The 18,888-nt window shown below is 42.6% G+C and overlaps 1 protein-coding gene across 1 annotated transcript; it reads left to right on the forward strand.

Annotated features, from left to right (window-relative positions):
• Nucleotides 1-494: 494 nt before the first annotated feature.
• Nucleotides 495-9,793, forward strand: snw1 (SNW domain containing 1). Its single transcript, XM_061705052.1, has 14 exons — nt 495-563; nt 879-1,032; nt 1,141-1,302; nt 2,051-2,146; nt 3,469-3,575; nt 3,875-3,979; nt 4,082-4,151; nt 4,644-4,709; nt 4,795-4,911; nt 5,342-5,483; nt 5,612-5,714; nt 5,820-5,937; nt 8,290-8,453; nt 9,520-9,793. The coding sequence occupies exons 1-14, from the start codon at nt 550-552 to the stop codon at nt 9,710-9,712; spliced, it is 1,611 nt and encodes a 536-aa protein (XP_061561036.1). The 5' UTR covers nt 495-549; the 3' UTR covers nt 9,713-9,793.
• Nucleotides 9,794-18,888: the final 9,095 nt, after the last annotated feature.

The raw sequence follows: 18,888 nt of genomic DNA on the forward strand, positions 1-18,888 counted from the left end.
TTTGTATTTGCTTTTATTTGTGCCTTGTTTTACTCTGCTGTCTGCAGGCAGGTTGGCACTGTAAACGAGAATCTGTTCTCAAATGCCTTACCTGGATCAATTAAGGGAAAATACCATCCGTCCATCCATCCATTTTCTGTACCACTTATCCTCACTTGGGTCGGGGGCGTGCTGCAGCCTATCCCAACTATCTTCTGAACCGGTCGCCAGCCAATCGCAGAGCAAGGTGAAATACAATCAAAATAAAAATTATGTACAAGTACAGGAGTTGTCAGAGTTTCTAGTTTTAGCACAGTATTTTTATGTATGTCTGTGCTTTTACTTAAGTATATAGTGTAATTTTTCCACGTCTGATATGTACGGAAATATGATACTAGAACTGTTAGTGTACATTTGTGGACTGTAAACCCGGAAACCGAATCGCATAACACAGTAGTTGCTACCTTGAACCAGCAGGTGTCAGTACTGCAATTGACGGATGGGTAGTTGCAGCATTGACATCCAACGAAGAAGAAGGGGGACGTAGGTCGCTGAGGAAGAAGGGGGAAGATGTCTCTGACGAGGTAAGCTTCGCGGCAAGGTCTTTTGTGTATTCAATCGATGGCATTTTAAACAAAATCCGTTTTCCGTGTGTTGTATCGAATCAACGCAGCGCGCAAGATATTTTGAAGCGATCCGATTTGTCTAAGGTGACCACCACTTACTGCTGTGTAGTTTTGTTTCAGTCGCGAAGCTAACGCTAGCATAGCAGGCCACCATATTTACGACATACGTTAGTTGCTGGGATACCGTATCTGCAAATACTTCATTCATAACCGATGTGTATTAGCACGTGGTCCAGCTAGCTTGGATAAGCTAAATTATTTTGTGTATTATAGCTTTTTACCGGCGCCCACCCAGCTCTCGCAAGATCAGCTGGAAGAAGAAGACCGACTTCGTGCCCAGAAGTCGTACTCAACTGCCTTGGTTGCTTCCCGAAGGGAGCCACCTCCATACGGGCACAGAAATGGATGGATGCCTCGAGCTGTGGAGGTAGGTACCAATGTAGAACAACCTATTGGTAGAGGTTTTGTCTGGTGTTTATGAATGAATAAAATGACGTACATGATTCTGTATGTGTAAATAATTTGTCTGCTGTAGGACTTTGGAGATGGGGGTGCTTTTCCAGAGATCCATATGGCACAGTTTCCTCTGGAGATGGGTAGGCAAAAGAAAACCTCCAATGCCTTGACCATGCAGGTGGATGCGGAGGGAAAAGTCAAATATGATGCCATAGCAAGACAAGGACAAAGCAAGGACAAGGTGTGCAGTTAAAACACTCAATTAGTGCAAACGTGCTCTTAAAATATAAACACAGCGATGAAAAAATAGCTGGGCTTGGCCCACCAATCTTTCAGTGAGAAAAGGTTCTTGCTTACAATTAACATGGTGTGGTGACCTACAAGAGGGGACGTGTATCCTCAAAGGAATTGTTGGCTTCAAAGAGTAGATGGCTGTTTGATGTAAAAACACTCCGTTTGTATGTGGAGAGTAAAGTAACATGTCTCGTCTCGTCTTATTTACTATATCTCCACAATTGGTGAGGCGTGGTCTATTACATTTGTAAGTTATTACTACATGACCAAATACTGTACAAAATACTGGAAAATGTCAATGATTATTTTTTACATATCTAAACTTGATTCAGTAGATCAGTGATTCCCAACCAGTGTGCCATGAGAGCTCTTCTGGTGTGCTGTGGGAAATTAGCAAATTTCACTTAATTGGTCAGAATATTATTTATTTACAAAAAAATAATGTCTCTTTGTTCATCTATCTACGCCAGCTGTATATAAAGACAGACAGAACACATAAATGCTCTTTTATTAGATGGCACAAAGTGTATAATTGACTTGTGTATCCACTTTTAGTGACGTTTTCGTTTGTTGGGGTGCCGTGAGATTTTTCAAATGTGAAATATCTGCCTTGGCTCAATAAAGGTTGGGAATCACTGCAGTAGATGATCACACGTCTAAGAGATCTAATCGAGCATTTTGTGCCTTTGTTGCAGGTGATCTTCAGTAAGTATACGGATCTACTTCCCAAAGAAGTAATGAATGAAGACATCCCAGAGCTACAGAAGCCAGATGAGGAAGCTGTACAAGAGGTAGGGGGAGATGAGTGTATTTAAAGACCCTGTGAAATGAACTCAGAAATGTGTTTCTATTTGTTTTGAGAGTTGCCTCTCTCTCTTTGTTTCATGTTGTCAGCCTTGAGTGCACACATATCACGGAGAGATAAGCGGAAAAGCAAGTACGGGGGGAGTCTTACGTGTGTGGACCAGGACTTTGCGTTGGCGTGACTTCTTTAAAGCACCTCATTGTCAGCTGTGTGTGTACGTCATAGAGAGAAAGCCGGAAGCGCAAGGAGGGGGGGGGGGGGGGCGATTCTGATTGGGAATTAGCATTGGCATGGCGTCTTTAAAGCGCCTCATTCTCATGGCATGAAAAAGCCTCACAACGACCAGGTGGAATATATTCCAGACACCAGGGGTTTTAAGCGGGTATATTTTCACGGCTCAAACAATTGGTGTGTGAAAGAATTAAGATGGATCCTAGACAACGTAGCATCCATTTTTCAGCAGGGCTTGGTTTCACGCTTTCAGCAAACACAGCCACAGCTTTTGAGAGCAGAGTCAATGGCTGGAGTTTTCGCGGTTTTGAAGCCTCATTTTGTATAATTATATACTTTGGTAAGTTTGGTAACAACACTCTTCTCTGTGATGTGTCAAATTTAGAAAACATTTATTTTCACTTAACAGGGATTTCATAAAGAATGAGGTACCCACAGATTTTTTTTCATTGTTGGGAAAATGATACCAACTGTAGCACCATGCAGTTTTGTAAAAGATAAACTGTTAATCAAGTTGTGGGCATGTCATTGATTGTATTCATAGGACCTGAATTCCTTTAGTACTGATTCGAAATGATTGCAGGGCTCTTTTATTTATTTATTTAATTTAAAAAAAAATTGTAATCCCCCCCTACATAGCGGTTCAGACTTTGCGGCCACGCCACTCACCGACTTGAATTTCCCAGTTTTTTGGCATCTGAAGCCTATTCTTCTGAAGACCTGTAAACACTCTGCTTTGCTGTGCAGTACACTGAGACGACTTTGCGTTCCTACGACACTGACCTAAGCCAATTTTGTACGTTGGAATGCAGTAGTGTAATATTAACAGTAGTAAAGTCATAAATGTCCATGTGTATAAAATAATCTAATGTGAAATGCTAACAAAATAGAGAACAATTCCATGCCTTTCTTCCTGTGGTTGGCTGCACACTGGAAGTTCCGCATGATGATGTATTCTATCACAGTGAAACTAGTTTATTTGGCGTTTGTATTCGCGACACAAACAAGATTACTGTATACAAAAGAGTCCTGGTCAATGAGACTGATTTTAGTGTCCTTGCTGTGTCCTCCTTGTAGCTGACTGAGAAGACTCGTGTGGCCCTCAGCAAGCAGGTATCACAAAAGATTGCTGCTGCCATGCCTGTGCGAGCAGCAGACAAACAGGCCCCAGCACAGTACATCAGGTATCAACACAATTTTCATTATCACAGTTAATGGAGAAGTCTGAATTGCTAACAAAGTTAACACATTGTGTAATGCGGCAACAATACACATACTGTATTCCCACAAGTCTTTAGTCGGTAGGTGTCCCTTGTTGGAATTCCAGAGTTTGGCCAGAAAGAAAGAAAGAGAAGGGTACCATAAAGATAGATGTCAATATAAACTGCTTGTCAGCATACAGCCCGAGAATGCATTATAATGCTGTAAATAAAACATTTTCTAATATCCGAAGTGAAGTTATCTGGTTTTGTCTGTCTATCAGATACACCCCATCCCAGCAGGGAGTGGCTTTCAACTCTGGAGCCAAACAAAGAGTCATCCGCATGGTGGAAATGCAGAAAGACCCCATGGAGCCGCCACGTTTTAAGTAATCATGTCCATGTCCTTATATATTATACATGATATGGCATAGCTGTTTTTCAACACTGTTCTGAACCTTACAGCATTTGATTCAAAATAAATGTTACAGAATCAACAAGAAGATCCCTCGTGGACCTCCTTCCCCCCCAGCACCTGTCATGCATTCTCCAAGCAGAAAGGTACTTTTGGAATTCCACATTTGAGATTGTATACAGTGGGTCCTCAGTTTATGACGATACCAATTTATGACATTTCGATGTTGCAAATGGAGCCCATTGAAGTAGTTTGCACAGCAGCATCGAAATACGCTGTCACGCAGCACAAGAAGGTATGCTCAGTTAGCACCGTGCTGACTGTTTTTCCATCTGATTGTTTTATATTTATGGACTGGAAGGGTTTTCCTTACAAATATCTGCCGTAATTATGATTTTACTACAGCGTTAGCATTGGTTCATGATAGGATTCAACATGTTATCAAACGTTCTGCCTCTTTCCAACTTGCATACAAATTCGGATGACGTCATCTCTGTAGGACCTGAACTCCGTTGTAAACCGAGAACACCCTGTATTGTACTCCTCTGGCCTACAGTCCCTAAAACGTATTTAAAACAAAATACATTTTATTTTCAGCCGGTCCAATTAACTTTAATTTTTCCTCTTCTTGGTTTCAGATGACAGTTAAGGAACAACAGGAATGGAAGATTCCTCCATGCATCTCCAACTGGAAGAACGCTAAGGTAATGTACCACCAAATTCAAATTTATATGACTTCAATGTGGCCCTCTGCCTCTTTGTGAGTGATCACGGCTGTCTTTGTTCCAGGGTTACACCATCCCTCTCGACAAGCGTCTGGCGGCTGATGGCAGGGGGCTGCAAACCGTTCACATCAATGAAAACTTCGCCAAGCTGGCTGAGGCACTCTACATTGCTGATAGAAAAGTACTGTCACGCATGGTCCTTTATATCCTTAGTTGGGATGCTGACGTTCCTGTCATGTTTTTTTTTTTTTTTTTGGGTGGGAGTAAATTAGAATCACAGATTTGTTTTATTTAAACATTTATTTTGTAATATCTTCATATTTTGTGTTTACATTAGTTGAGATCTTAACATTGTTGCTTTCATTTTGAAAAGTTGAGATACTGTAGTTAAATACAGTCCTTGTATATCAGTGTATCAGTAAATTTATAATATTGACAGTGCTTTGTTACACCTGAAGAAGAAAGAAAATTTTTTATTTTGTAAAGCTTTAAGGTACGGAAACCATCTATAGTTTTGTGTTCTACTCAACTTACTACCATGTCTGCCTAATTTATTCATTACAGTATAAGGATTTTGAAACAAATACATGAACTTTTGGTTGTGTCTCTAGGCCAGAGAGGCGGTGGAGATGAGAGCCCAGGTGGAAAAGAAGATGGCCCAAAAGGAGAAAGAAAAGAAAGAGGAGAAACTCAGGGAGTTAGCCCAAATGGCCCGAGATCGCAGAGCAGGAATTAAAAGCCACGGGGACAAAGGTGAGACATGTCAATATCAAGACCAAACAAGTTGTATGTCTGGATTTTATTCTGCATATCCTTTAAAAGTGTGTTGCAAATCCCTTCTTTCTTCTAAATGTTCTATTTCACTCACATGTTGGATCAAGGTGGAGAGGACGGCGAGGCAAGGGAGCGTGATGAGATCCGCCACGACAGAAGGAAAGAGAGACAACACGACAGGAACATTTCCAGGGCAGCCCCTGATAAGAGGTGCTGGACATACTCAACCCTGCACTTATGCATATAGAAAGCCTGGGTTTCACATTTTCTCATGAATTCATGTTTGGGTCGTACAACTTTGTCTTTTTGTTTCAGATCCAAACTGCAACGGGACCAGGACCGAGACATTAGTGAGCTCATCGCTCTGGGTGTGCCTAACCCTCGCACCACCAGCGAGGCTCAATATGACCAGCGACTCTTCAACCAGAGTAAAGTGAGTGTCATAATCATAACTGCCTTCTCCACATCATGACCCAAGATGAGTAAAGTGTCATCTGTTTCTACCAAAGGCTCCGTCATGAGTTGTCCTTCCTGCTTTCCAGTATGTTAGAATCAGTTTGAAAGTTACGGTAATTGTTTTTGTTTATTAAAGCCTTAAGCAGGTCTTAACAATTTTTCACACAAGGAAATCTTGCATGTTTACTGCTGCTGTTGAAGTGTATTCAAGATTACCAACACAGCACACTACACGCAGAACAATATCTCCAGTGACTATTGAGAGTCTCCTTCCTCAAATCCGAAAATGCAAAGTGAGAAGAAAATGTAATAGTCGAAGAAGAAAAAGAAAAAAGCTAGACTTAGTTTATCTGGTAACTACATTGCAGTTGCAAGCTCTTCTCCCTAACATATTGTCTGTGGTGAATGATTTGGGAGACACATTATGTAAACACTCAACACAACTAGTTGCTCATCTTCAGTGTTTGTGTCTGGCAACAGCGCGAGCCTTAGGTCGCTTTCACTCCATCACAATCACAAAGTCTGTCGTGCCCACAGTCTTGACCACATACATTAGGATTTGTGATCAGAAATACTGAACGTTTGACACTTTGTCGCCACCAACTCTTTTCCTATCACATCAGGGATAATAACTTAATATGGCCTACACCACATGATAACTACTCAGGATAGTCTTCTGGGCACATTTGATAGTTGGCCCTTTGGTGACTAGGGCTGCCAAGATCAGAATCAGAATCATCTTTATTTGCCAAGTATGTCCAAAACACACAAGGAATTTGTCTCTGGTAGTTGGAGCCGCTCTAGTACAACAGAGAGTCAATTTACAGAACACTTTGGAGACATAAAGACATTGACAAAAAACAATTGTGCAAAAAGACGCAGAGTCCTCTAGCACTTAGAGCAGTTCGAATGACTAATATTGCGATAGTCCGGTGCAATGACCATTGTGCAAAGGGCGCTGAGACTTCAAGGAGTGTATGCGGTTTAAAGTGACGAGTAGTGCGATCATCTGGGACAATGTCGGTTGTGCAAATGTTCCAGATACTCCTCAATCAGTGTGCAAATGGAGCAGATGCTACTCTGGCATGAGTGGCCAGTATATGCAAATAGTGCAGCATGGCGAGACAACTACAGTGAGTGCACGAGTAATACATAATTGGCCCCACAGAAATGTGACAACGAACTCAAGTCAAAAACTGCCAGCTTATTGTAATGGAATTATAGGTTAGGTGTTTAAGAAGTTGATCGCAAGAGGGAAGAAGCTGTTGGAATGTCTACTAGTTCTAGTTTGCGTTGATCGGTAGCGCCTACCCTAGGGAAGGAGCTGGAAGAGCTGGTGACCGGGGTGCAGACGGTCCGAGAGGATTTTGCACGCTCTTGTCTTACTTCTGGCAGCGTGCAAGTCCTCAATGGTGGGTAGGGGGGTACCGAGAATCCTTTCAGCAGTTTTGATTGTCCGTTGCAGTCGGAGTTTGTCCTTTTTTGTAGCAGCACCAAACCAGACTGTGATGGAAGAACACAGGACTATCGCTGCTGTCGGGCCGAAAACTGCTATGTCCAAATGGTCAATTCCATATTTTTTCAAGTGTTGAAAACAGCTTGCTCTCTTTGACAATGAAATGTAAGTTGTCGATGTACTCGTTTATTTTTTTACGCTTTGCTTTTCTCTCAAAAGTGCTTGAATCCTCACACTGCTTGCCTGTTGTCTCGCCTTCTGGCCAGAGTATCGCCTTCATTTTAATTTGCACTATCATATATAACCGTGTCAGGAACACTGGTACAAGCTGCTAAGTTTATTAAAAGTTGATGTTCTATTACCACCTTAACATTGCATATAAACTATTCTTAATGTTTTTTCCGGATCAATGAAAGGTTACAAATTATCCTCATTATCTTTTGCACATACCTTACTTAAAATTGGAAGCTAATGATGATTGTCGAAGAGCAGCTGCTTGCTCGTGTGATAAGCTGCGATTTAATATCACTGGCTTTGGCTGGCATCCTCGTTTCTCCAAAATGATCACTTTTCAGGAAACCAAAATAGCGGCAGTATTTACTGTATGTTGAAAACTTGAAAAAATATGGAATTGACCATTTGGACATAGCAGTTTTCGGCCCGACAGCAGCGATATGATCCGTTTATTCGACTAATTGCAAAAATATTCAGTCACTTGTCAACTAGAAAAATAATCGTTTGTGGCAGCCCTACTTTGATGCAAAGAGAGGAAAAGGTGTCAAATAAGAACTGACCGTGTACCCGCTTAAAATGGTTTGGGCATTTTAGATCGTTACTTAACGTGTACTTTTCCTTCCCTATTTGTCTTCCCAGGGAATGGATAGCGGCTTTGCCGGTGGTGAGGATGAGACGTACAATGTGTACGACCAGCCTTTCCGCAGTGGCAGAGACATGGCCTCCAACATCTACCGACCCAGCAAAGCCATCGACAAGGACGCCTATGCCGATGACTTTGACACACTCATGCAAAACAACAGGTATTTGGAACATTTGTTACATTCAAGTTGTGGAGTTAGTTTTGCAAAAGAAACGCAAACTACAAATTTAATTTGTTCTGTGGCCAAGCTCACGACTCAACCAACTTGTATGCTAAATCTGTATTCCCAATAGAAATGAATCGAAATGCCCTTAATCTGTTCCAGCCCCCCAATAAACAAAATTATTTTATGGTTTTAATCAAGAAAAATTGCACTCTTTTCTGAAATGTAGATATAAAAACAATACAAGGGAATGGAAAGAAAAAGTGGTTTTGTAAAGTAATTAAGCTGAAAGCCACACACTTTAGTATTCATGTGATGACATGTGCCTTTCAAAGGCATAACCTATTGAGTGACAGCAGGAACTGACATCGTTTTTGGTTGGCCGTTTACAATGCCGTTCAGTGCATGTATCTTCTCTATGCTCCTTGCGACTGTTTTCATTTTGTATTTGTGTGTTTGTCCCTGTCAATAATGGCTGAAAGTGGTCCCCCCACCCCCTAAAGCGGCATTGTATCTGAAGTTCGCTTGTAACTTGCAACACAAAGCAAAAAAATCGACCAAATGACAGCTCGTAACTTAAAAAACCCATAAGTTGGGGCACTCAATAATTCTAGGTACCCTTGTACATGTAAACCCCTATGTTCTTTATTGGCTACCAGTCAAGAAGAATTTATGATGCAGAGAGCATGCTGACAGTTCTGTTAATCATGTGACACCAGCATTGTGCCCGTACAGATATGTATTTAGTTGAGTGAGTTATGTATTGCACGTGCTCTGATTCCTGAAGTCGCACGAGTTAGAAAGCAGATTGCTGTTCTTAGAAGGATCGGCTTTATCAGATTTGCTTAACCCGGAGTATGGTTTAATGTGATAAACTCAGGCATGGAGAAATGGGCTTAGATGGGACAATTATATTTAATAGCTCTGATTCTATCACTAACCTGGAAGTTTAGTTTGAAAACTTTAAAGTTAATATTCACCAGATAGCAGACGCCTCCTGCAAACAGATTTGAGTTGAAGTAAAATTGAAGTGATGCAATCTAATTGTGCTTCCTTCTTTCAGGTTTGTTCCCGACAAAGAGTTCTCAGGTGCTGACCACGGGCAGAGACGCGAGGGGCCTGTCCAGTTCGAGGAGGACCCCTTCGGCCTGGACAAATTCTTGGAGGAGGCCAAGCAGCATGGTGGCTCCAAGAGAGCGTCCACCAGCAGCCGCTCCAAGGACGACTACCACGACAAAAAGCGCAGAAAGGAGTGAACCACGCCCTAGAGAATGGGATGTTTGTCTACACACAGGTGTTTTATTCCACTCAAATGTCTGTAGGGATTTTTTTTTTCTTTCGGCAAGTGTTACAAAAAAAAAATCACACTTTTAATCCTTTTTTTATATGTATGTACAGTCCGACCAATGGGGTTTAAAATGCAGAAGGTAGTATGGGAGCTTCTACCCTGGAAGTGCATAGATTTAGTGTACCTTTGATTTCACACGTATACATAAAAAAAGAGGACTTTTTTTTTTTCTTGCAAGACCTTTTGTTTTTTGTCAGTTGTATAATATTTAAGATGCCTGTATCGGTGTTGGAATTGTTACCCTATATTTGATTGAAGTTAAAACTTGAAAGCAAAACATCCTTGTAATCCTTGTACAACTACGGAATAAATTTAGTGCGTGTAAATTGTATGTATGTGTGGGGTGGGGTTAATGTGTTTTGTGTAGAACAATTCTCATCATAATGACTTTAATAAAAAGCCACACCCATTTAAGACTAAAATGATTCATACCCACTATACATATTCTGTTTTACAGTGCATTTTTATTTGGTGAATTGATATCTGGAAATTACATGAAATTGGTGATAATTGGTGGGGGGAAATGGGCATGAGCATCACACCTGCTCATCTATTTAGAATATATATATATATATATATAAAGCCACATGGGTATAAAAAGTATACACGCTTGAAATAAGTTTTTGTGATTGAAAAAAAAAATGGAGCAGGGTAAGTTTTCGGGGAAGTAAAATTCAACTATTAGATAGTGTGGTTTGTGCACACCTTTTTATAATTGGGGATGTGGCTGTGTTTAGAATCAACCAATCACATTCAAACGTTAAATGGGAATCCGCACACACCTGCCGCCATTTTAAGTTCCTGTGATAACGTTCAGCTACTCTAGAATTTTCTTTTTCCTAACATTTTTGTTGTCATATCTCACACCACAAGCCATAGTCCAAAGAGCTTCCACAACATCAGAGGGTTCTCTTGATTCAAAAGTATCAGTTGGGACAAGAGCACAAAATAATTTACAAGCCATTGACTGTACTGTTGAACAGAGTGATGACGGTTATCATCAAGTGGAGAAAATATGGCACAATGATGACATTGCCAATAATTGCACATACCCCCCAGAAATGGATGAAAAGACAAGAAAACAGGTCAGGGAGGCTGCCATGGGGCTGTCAGCAACATTGAAGGAGTTAAAGAAATGTCTTCATAGACTGGACTATGGGCTAGAATGGGAGGTTGGAAGCCTTATTTTACAATGAAATACAAACATCCATCCATCCATTTTCTGAACCGCTTCTCCTCACTAGGGTCGCGGGCGTGCTGGAGCCTATCCCAGCTGTCATCGGGCAGGAGGCGGGGTACACCCTGAACTGGTTGCCAGCCAATCGCAGGGCACATACAAACAAACAACCAATCGCACTCACAGTCACACCTACGGGCAAAAAAAAAAAGTTAAAATTTATCTTGGTCTCATCAGAAAAGAATGGCATTTAAATAGGAGTGTGTAGACTTTATAAGGCTTGTTTGTAAGTTCAGAATGGCAGGTGGATATTGCTCAGGCTTAGATGGAAAGCTCTTTTGCTTCCATTTGAAGTTTGAACTTGCCTAAATTAGTCCAACGCAGAACACAGCTGTCCTAACCACAAGCTGCCATTTTGTCTGCAGGAGTAGAGCTCCTGCTACAAGGGCATGTAAACCTTCCTCAATTACCACAAAGTGGTATTGATGTGATTTAAAATTTCACTTTAGGAGACAGCTCATGTGGCGCTGACACTCGAGTCACCTACTTTAACAGGGAGGCACCCAAGGCATCTCTTGGAGTCTATTTTCTCATGTCATATATCTATTTATCTTTATTCATAAGATGTTGTGAGTTGGATATGTAATGGCTTAATGGAGTGCGATTGTCAGGTGATGCAAGGTCAGCAGGTCTGATTGTGGATCCCTGGCAGGAGCGTTGGCCCGAACAAATCAATGTGAAATGCACCAGCTCAGTGAATCACACCTCCATTGGATGCCTGTATTGACTTACAGTATGCGGGCTTCAACCTGAGGAATATTGGCTTTCTGCTGGCAAGGCCATGAAGAAAAACTTCAAACACAAAAACAACAGAAAAGGTGCAGTCCCTCCAGCCTGTCTTACGGTGGTTAGTGCTTGGACAGCTTGATAATGTCTTTCGACTCAGCTTCTGTCTGCCTTTATGATTTGATGAATGGGGTTCTCATTCGTGACGCTAAAAGGAAATTGGCTCCCTGGCATTGCTTTTGTTCAGCGGTGGACATATTGTGTTGGGCCACAATGGAATCCTCAGGTTGCAGATAGGAGGTATGATAGATCGCTGCTCATCTGGAAACAAGCCCAGAAATAAACAATATTGTGTTGCTGCACATCTGGACTCCGGTTAGCTTAGTTATTGTTGTTTTTCTCGTGATGCCTCTTGAGATATTTCCTCTTTCTTCCTCCTTGCAATAAAAAGCAATAAGTTGGCTGATAAATGGTCCTAAAGTTGAGAGAGGGATCTGGCCTCATGACATTTGGCTAGTATTAAAAGACTGCAAGCAGAAGCACACCCACCTTAATAAAAAAAAAAAACAATGACATTGCACTTCTTTAAATAAATGCTGCTTCATTGTGTTCACTTAGAACATATTGAATACAGTGCAACAGAATGCAACGCAATCAAATAAAATAAAAAAAGCTATTTTCCAAATACACTCAAGCGTTTGCTGGAGCTGCACCAGGAATAGGAATGTTGTGATCCTTCATCACAATCACTACCATTGCAATTTGGATATAGGGGTGTCACTATGCGGACATAACTATTTGTATTAGTTTATGAATATAAACATACCAAAAGCAATTGGAAAACTTTCTGGAAAATGGCTGATTAAAGATAAACTTTCAGTTCTATTCTAATTCTTAATAAGTGTTTCAAATTATTACGTGTAAATTTTCAATGATTTCTAGTCAGTTAGCCGTAAAAGCCTTTGACTGGCAGGAAAGGGTCAAAGTGCAGTGGACCTTTCCTCGATGTGCCGGCTCAGCAACTCCGTGCACCAGCTGACTAGCATGCATGTGATATGGTGTTCATTCACTAATAAGTTCGATAGAAACACTATAGACTTGAATTACTTGTGCTGGAATCACTTATAACAACACAGGTTATACAAAGATATCAACTCACAGGTTCTTACAGGTGTTTAGACACTTAAAAAAAAGAATCCCACCGCACCACTCGACAGTAGCACTGCCTTGCTCATTTTCCCACATCCTGTCCTGTCCTTTTTTGTCCTCTCTTATCTGCTTCTCTTGTTTAGTTGTTGCATGTCCTCACCGGGACTCTGCAGGCTCTCACTTCATCAGTTTGAAATATGTGATTACTGTATTTCTGTATGCAGATGTCTGCAATATATTGTGTGGATGGGGTGTACAAAGGCGTAGTGTAGGAGACATCCATCATACTGACAAGCGACGCAAGAAACTGAGCTCCCTCCATGCCTGTTTCATCATTAGTTCCTCGTCCACTCGTATTCAGGCCGGGGCTTCACTCATCATTATTCCGGCAGTCAAGAGTTAGACAGAGTCTACTGCTCTCTGGAAAATAGTCTGTCTTTCACTCTGTGCAACTCATGCGCTTCTCAGTGTCTCTCTTGCTGGATAACCTATTATGGAGGCAAGACCTAGACAGGCGGAACCATTTCTAATGGTTATGTCAGTCAGAATGAAGCCTGGTGGGAGAATGGCAGCAGTGTCGAGGCCTGAAGTAAGTAGTCTGTGTTGGGCGCCTGCGCGGCAACCACTCAGGGATTTGCAGTGACAGGAAGTGATCTTTATTCCAGGAAAAAGATTTGACTTCACCATGATGTCATAGCGTTGCAGAGATTGCACCACATTTGGTTGTGCAAGAGCGCGAACTGTAATTCAGAAGTGAAAGTGGAGTGCAACCCAGTGTTGGGGTACGTCTATGCTCATGTGACTTTAAATGTAGGAGGAAATGACAATTATAAGCATTTGTCAAGGCCTCAATCATGTGGACCTGTTTTGTCCATGATTAATTTACAAGCTTTCTGCATGCTTGTTTGTTCTTATTCGTGTCTACCGGCATTACCAGATAACTAGCAACCCTTTATTGCTCAGTGACTGTTTTTTGTCAATGTTTTTATGTCTCAAAAGTGTTCTCTGCCAATTGACTGTCTGTTGTCGTACGAGAGCGGCTCTAGCTACCGGAGACAAATTCCTTGTGTGTTTTTTGCACATACTTGGCAAATGAAGATGATTCTGATTCTGATGTGGTTACGTGCCATATACTGTATCTAAAGGCGCTGTTTCATGTTTAGACACAATGGAATTATGGAAAATGACTGCGTGTGGCTTCATATTTCCAAAAACTCATTCACTGCTCTTGTTGGTGGACATCATTTGTCCCCATGGCTAGTTGATACTCATTATACTTATCATTAATGCCATCAAGAAATGCATGAACTAATGTATTTATTTTTTTTTTTAATCCCAAGATGCTACAAATCAATTTATATTATATGGCGTTCTGATTCAATGCCATGTGTCATGTCACATGACACATGGCATGGCAAGACTGGTCATTTTAAAAGTTGGCTTTGATCTTGTTTTGTGAAAGAACTGTACATACAGTCAAAGGATGCCCTGAATAAATTACCCCCAAATGTAAATCACTGGTCACATTGAACATTATAGAAGTGCAACCTTTGCAAATAGACAACATATTAGAAATACCTGTAAGGATGATGATATGTAGTTGTACAGTGCGTTACTATAAACGGCAACTACTAACGTTCCATCCATTCTCTACCCCCGAATAACTCTTACCAGGTCCACCACCCCGGTCTGCCAATCCAGAGGCACTATCCCTGATGTGCATGCTATGTTGCAGAGGTGAGGCAACCAGGACAGCTCCACAACATCCAGAGCTGGCCGGATCTCACCCACCCCTTCGGCTCTGCCACCGAGGAGCTTTTTAACCACCTTGGTCACCTCAACCCCAGAAATGGAATAGCCCACCTCAGAGTCCCCTGACTCTGTATTATCATAGGAAGACATGTCAGTGGAATTGGTGCCCTCAACGCATTCTCCCCACTGACTCACAACGTACCGAGACGAGGTCAGCAGCGCCTCCATCCCTATTTAACAGGGTGTTGATGGTGCATTGCTTCCCCCAAGACACCGGATGGTGAACCGGAATTTGATGGCAACCGTAATAGTAAACGTATTATGAAATGAATTCCTCTCTTTTGCAGCATCAGTGTGTCATTCATGAAGCTAAATAGGTAACCAAGGAAGGTACATGTTTGCAAAGTCATTCTGGAACACCAGTACTCCTGTTGGATATTATTAGACAGTGCAACTTTACCAAATTTTATCTAATTTGTTCAGTTTTTAGTTAGTCTTTTTGTTATGATTCATGTTTTCCATTCATGTTGTGTTTATTTCACATTATCAGTTTGCTTTGTTGTTCCAGTTCTCAGGAGGGATAATCGTCAGATAATGTGCATCATTCAACTTTTTGTGCGGGAACATTTGAAGCTGTTGAAATACTGCATACATTAATGAGGCTAAATATGATCGACAGTACATTGTCGTGACTTCCGAACTCTTCAGCCTGCATGGATTAGGACCCAACACTATTTCTGTTTTGGATGGGGTAAAATCACATTGACGTGGGTAGGATGAAAATGTAAATATTGGATAATTTTAACTACTTAACAAATAGGCCTTTCATTGGAAGCTCTGGGGAGCTGTGATGTCTTTGTCAGATATCCTCTTGGTAATCTAGTCATGTACACGTGAAGTCAAGGTTTGTAAAACAAGGGAATTTAAAGTATAAGATTAGGGGGGGTGGCAATTTAAAGTGTAGGATTATCACTTTTTGTGAGTTCATAGAGTCAAGGAATCCCTCCTTGGCTGTTCGTAATGCCAAAAGCAACATAATCATTGGTGATAGTTATATATCAACATCGTTCATTAATTTGAAGTCTGTGTAATTCTTTTTTTTATGTAGATATACCGGAATGGCTTCCTGTCCAATTTAGAAAAGTGCACTGGCTGCATCAATGAGCGCTGATCCACTTTCCATCTAACCCTAGCAGTGATCCTATTAAAGCTGCTTTCTTATCACCTTGATCTAGTTTGGAATGGACAAGAGTTTAAGTGCTTGTCTGTGTACTGGCAAGAGCTTTAAGGGCCGATGTTTCATGATTCTCCATTCAAGGTTACAACCTTGAGAGGAAACAAAAAAAGCAAAGGCTGGGAAATTGATTAAAGAATCAAATCATCTGATGTTATCGTTGAGGCCTTAATCATGGATGTCGCACCTTTAAAACACTGGGCTGCACATCACCGCCTCCAAGCACTGAATAGGAACCGTACAGCGCTAGCAAAAATCCTGCAGGTCAAGATTCCATTTCTGTGGCCCAAGAGTGCCATCTAGGAGCAGGGATTTGCAACTTTAGGAATGTTGCATGAAAAACACCCTTTAATTTACTATGATTCCATATTGTTATTTATTACAGAGACAGTTTCCAGCAACTTGACATTGTTGTGTAATGTGTGTATGTGTTTTCCGGGTATATCCATCTATTTTCTAGACCACTTGTCCTGCGGGTGACTTTGGGCAAGAGGCCGGGTACACCCTGGACTGGGTGCCAGCCATTCAACAGGGCATGTACAGACAAACAGTCATTCATGGACAACTTCAAGTCATCAATTATCCTACCGTGCATCTTTTTTGGATTGTGGGAGGAAGCCGGACTTTACCGAGAAAACCCACGCAAGCACGTTATTTAATGTGGTTTTTTTTCACAGTCTTACTATTAGCTGTCTCAAAAACAGAATTTCTTCCTCTGGACATTCATAAAGGTTCATCTTATTTTATTCTCTCATCACATTTGTAAACAAGAGCTACCATGTTTACTTTACAGTATAATAATTACTGTAAAGTAAAAACATCTGTACTATCCAACGAGCATTTAATTGCTCATCTTTGCTCACATGCCTTTTGAATCAGTGTGCATATTCACCGTGTCATATTCTTTTTACAGCCCCTTTTGCACATTTTCACATAATTCTAAAACCTGGCTAATTAACTTTAGATTTGCTTTTTAAACCATTTTTGTTGGACTGTTTCAGGTATCTGTTCAATTACATAATTGTTTGCTTGGAATATTCATTTTATTTAATACTCTGCTTTTTAAGTTATTGGACTTCTGTGCTCATCACGGATTGTCCATAACGAACACCATGTTCAAGCATAAGTGTGTCCACACGTGCACTTGATACCAGGACACCCTAGGTCGCAGTTCGATGATCGACTTTGTGGTCGTGTCATCGGACTTGCGGCCGCATGTCTTGGACACTCGGGTGAAGAGAGGGGCGGAGCTGTCAACTGATCACCACCTGGTGGTGAGTTGGCTCCAATGGTGAGGGAAGATGCCGGTCCGACGTGGCAGGCCCAAACGTATTGTGAGGGTCTGCTGGGAACGTCTGGCGGAATCCCCTGTCAGAAGAAGTTTCAACTCCCACCTCCGACAGAACTTTGCTCACGTTCCGGGGGAGGCGGGGGACATCGAGTCCGAGTGGACCATGTTCCGCTCCTCCATTGCTGAGGCGGCCGACCGGAAATGTGGCCGTAAGGATATGACACAAATTGTCGTGGCGGCAATCCCCGGACCCGTTGGTGGACACCAACGGTGAGGGATGCCGTCAAGCTGAAGAAGGTGTCCTATCGGGCCTTTTTGGCCTGTGGGACTCCAGAGGCAGCTGATGGGTACCGGCTGGCCAAGCGGAATGCAGGTTTGGTGGTCGCTGAAGCAAAAACTCGGGCATGGGAGGAGTTCGGTGAGGCCATGGAGAAAGACTTCCGGATGGCTTCAAGGAAATTCTGGTCCACCAGGAGAAGAAAGCAGTTGCACCATCAACACTGTGTATAGTGGGGATGGGGCGCTGATGACCTCGACTCAGGACGTTGTGAGCCGGTGGGGAGAATACTTCGAAGACCTCCTCAATTCCACCGACACGCCTTCCCATGAGGGAGCAGAGTCTGGGTTCTCTGAGGCGGGCTCTCCTATCTCTGGGGTTGAGGTCACCGAGGTGGTTAAAAAGCTCCTCGGTGGCAAGGCCCCAGGGGTGGATGAGATTCGCCCGGAGTTCCTCAAGGCTTTGGATGCTGTGGGGCTGTCCTGGTTGACAAGCCTCTGCAGCATCGCGTAGACATCGGGGACAGTGCCTCTGGATTGGCAGACTGGGGTGGTGGTCCCCCTTTTTAAGAAGGGGGTGTGTTCCAACTACAGGGGGATCACACTCCTCAGCCTCCCTGGTAAGGTCTATTCAGGGGTGCTGGAGAGGAAGGTCCATCGGGAAGTTGAATCTCAGATTCAGGAGGAGTAGTGTGGTTTTCGTCCTGGCCGTGGAACAGTGGACCAGCTCTACACCCTCGGCAGGGTCCTCGAGGGTGCATGGGAGTTCGCCCAACCAGTCTACATGTGTTTTGTGGACTTGGAGAAGGCGTTCGACCGTGTCCCTCGGGGGGTCCTGTGGGAGGTGCTTAGGGAGTATGGGGCACCGAACCCCCTGATAAGGGCTGTTCGGTCCCTGTACGACCGGAGTCAGAGTTTGGTCCGCATATCCGGCAGTAAGTCGGACTCGTTTCCAGTGAGGTTTGGACTCCGCCAAGGCTGCCCTATGTCACCGATTCTGTTCATAACGTTTATGGACAGAATCTCTAGGCGCAGCCGAGGCATAGAGGGGGTCCGGTTTGGTGGCCTCAGTATTGCATCTCTGCTTTTTGCAGATGATGTGGTTCTGTTGGCTTCATCAAACCGTGATCGCCAACTCTCACTGGAGCAGTTCGTAGCCGAGTGTGAAGCGGCTGGGATGAGAATCAGCACCTCCAAATCTGAGACGGAAAAGGGTGGCGTGCACTCTCCAGGTCGGGGATGAGATCCTGCCCCAAGTGGAGGAGTTCAAGTATCTTGGGGCCTTGTTCACGAGTGAGGGAAGAATGGAACGGGAGATCAACAAGCAGATTTATGCAGCGTCTGCAGTGATGCGGACTTTGTATCAATCCGTTGTGGTAAAGAAGGAGCTAAGCCGAAAGGCGAAGCTCTCGATTTACC

This window comes from Phycodurus eques, chromosome 18 (genome assembly GCF_024500275.1).
Source record: "Phycodurus eques isolate BA_2022a chromosome 18, UOR_Pequ_1.1, whole genome shotgun sequence".
Taxonomy (NCBI): domain Eukaryota; kingdom Metazoa; phylum Chordata; class Actinopteri; order Syngnathiformes; family Syngnathidae; genus Phycodurus; species Phycodurus eques.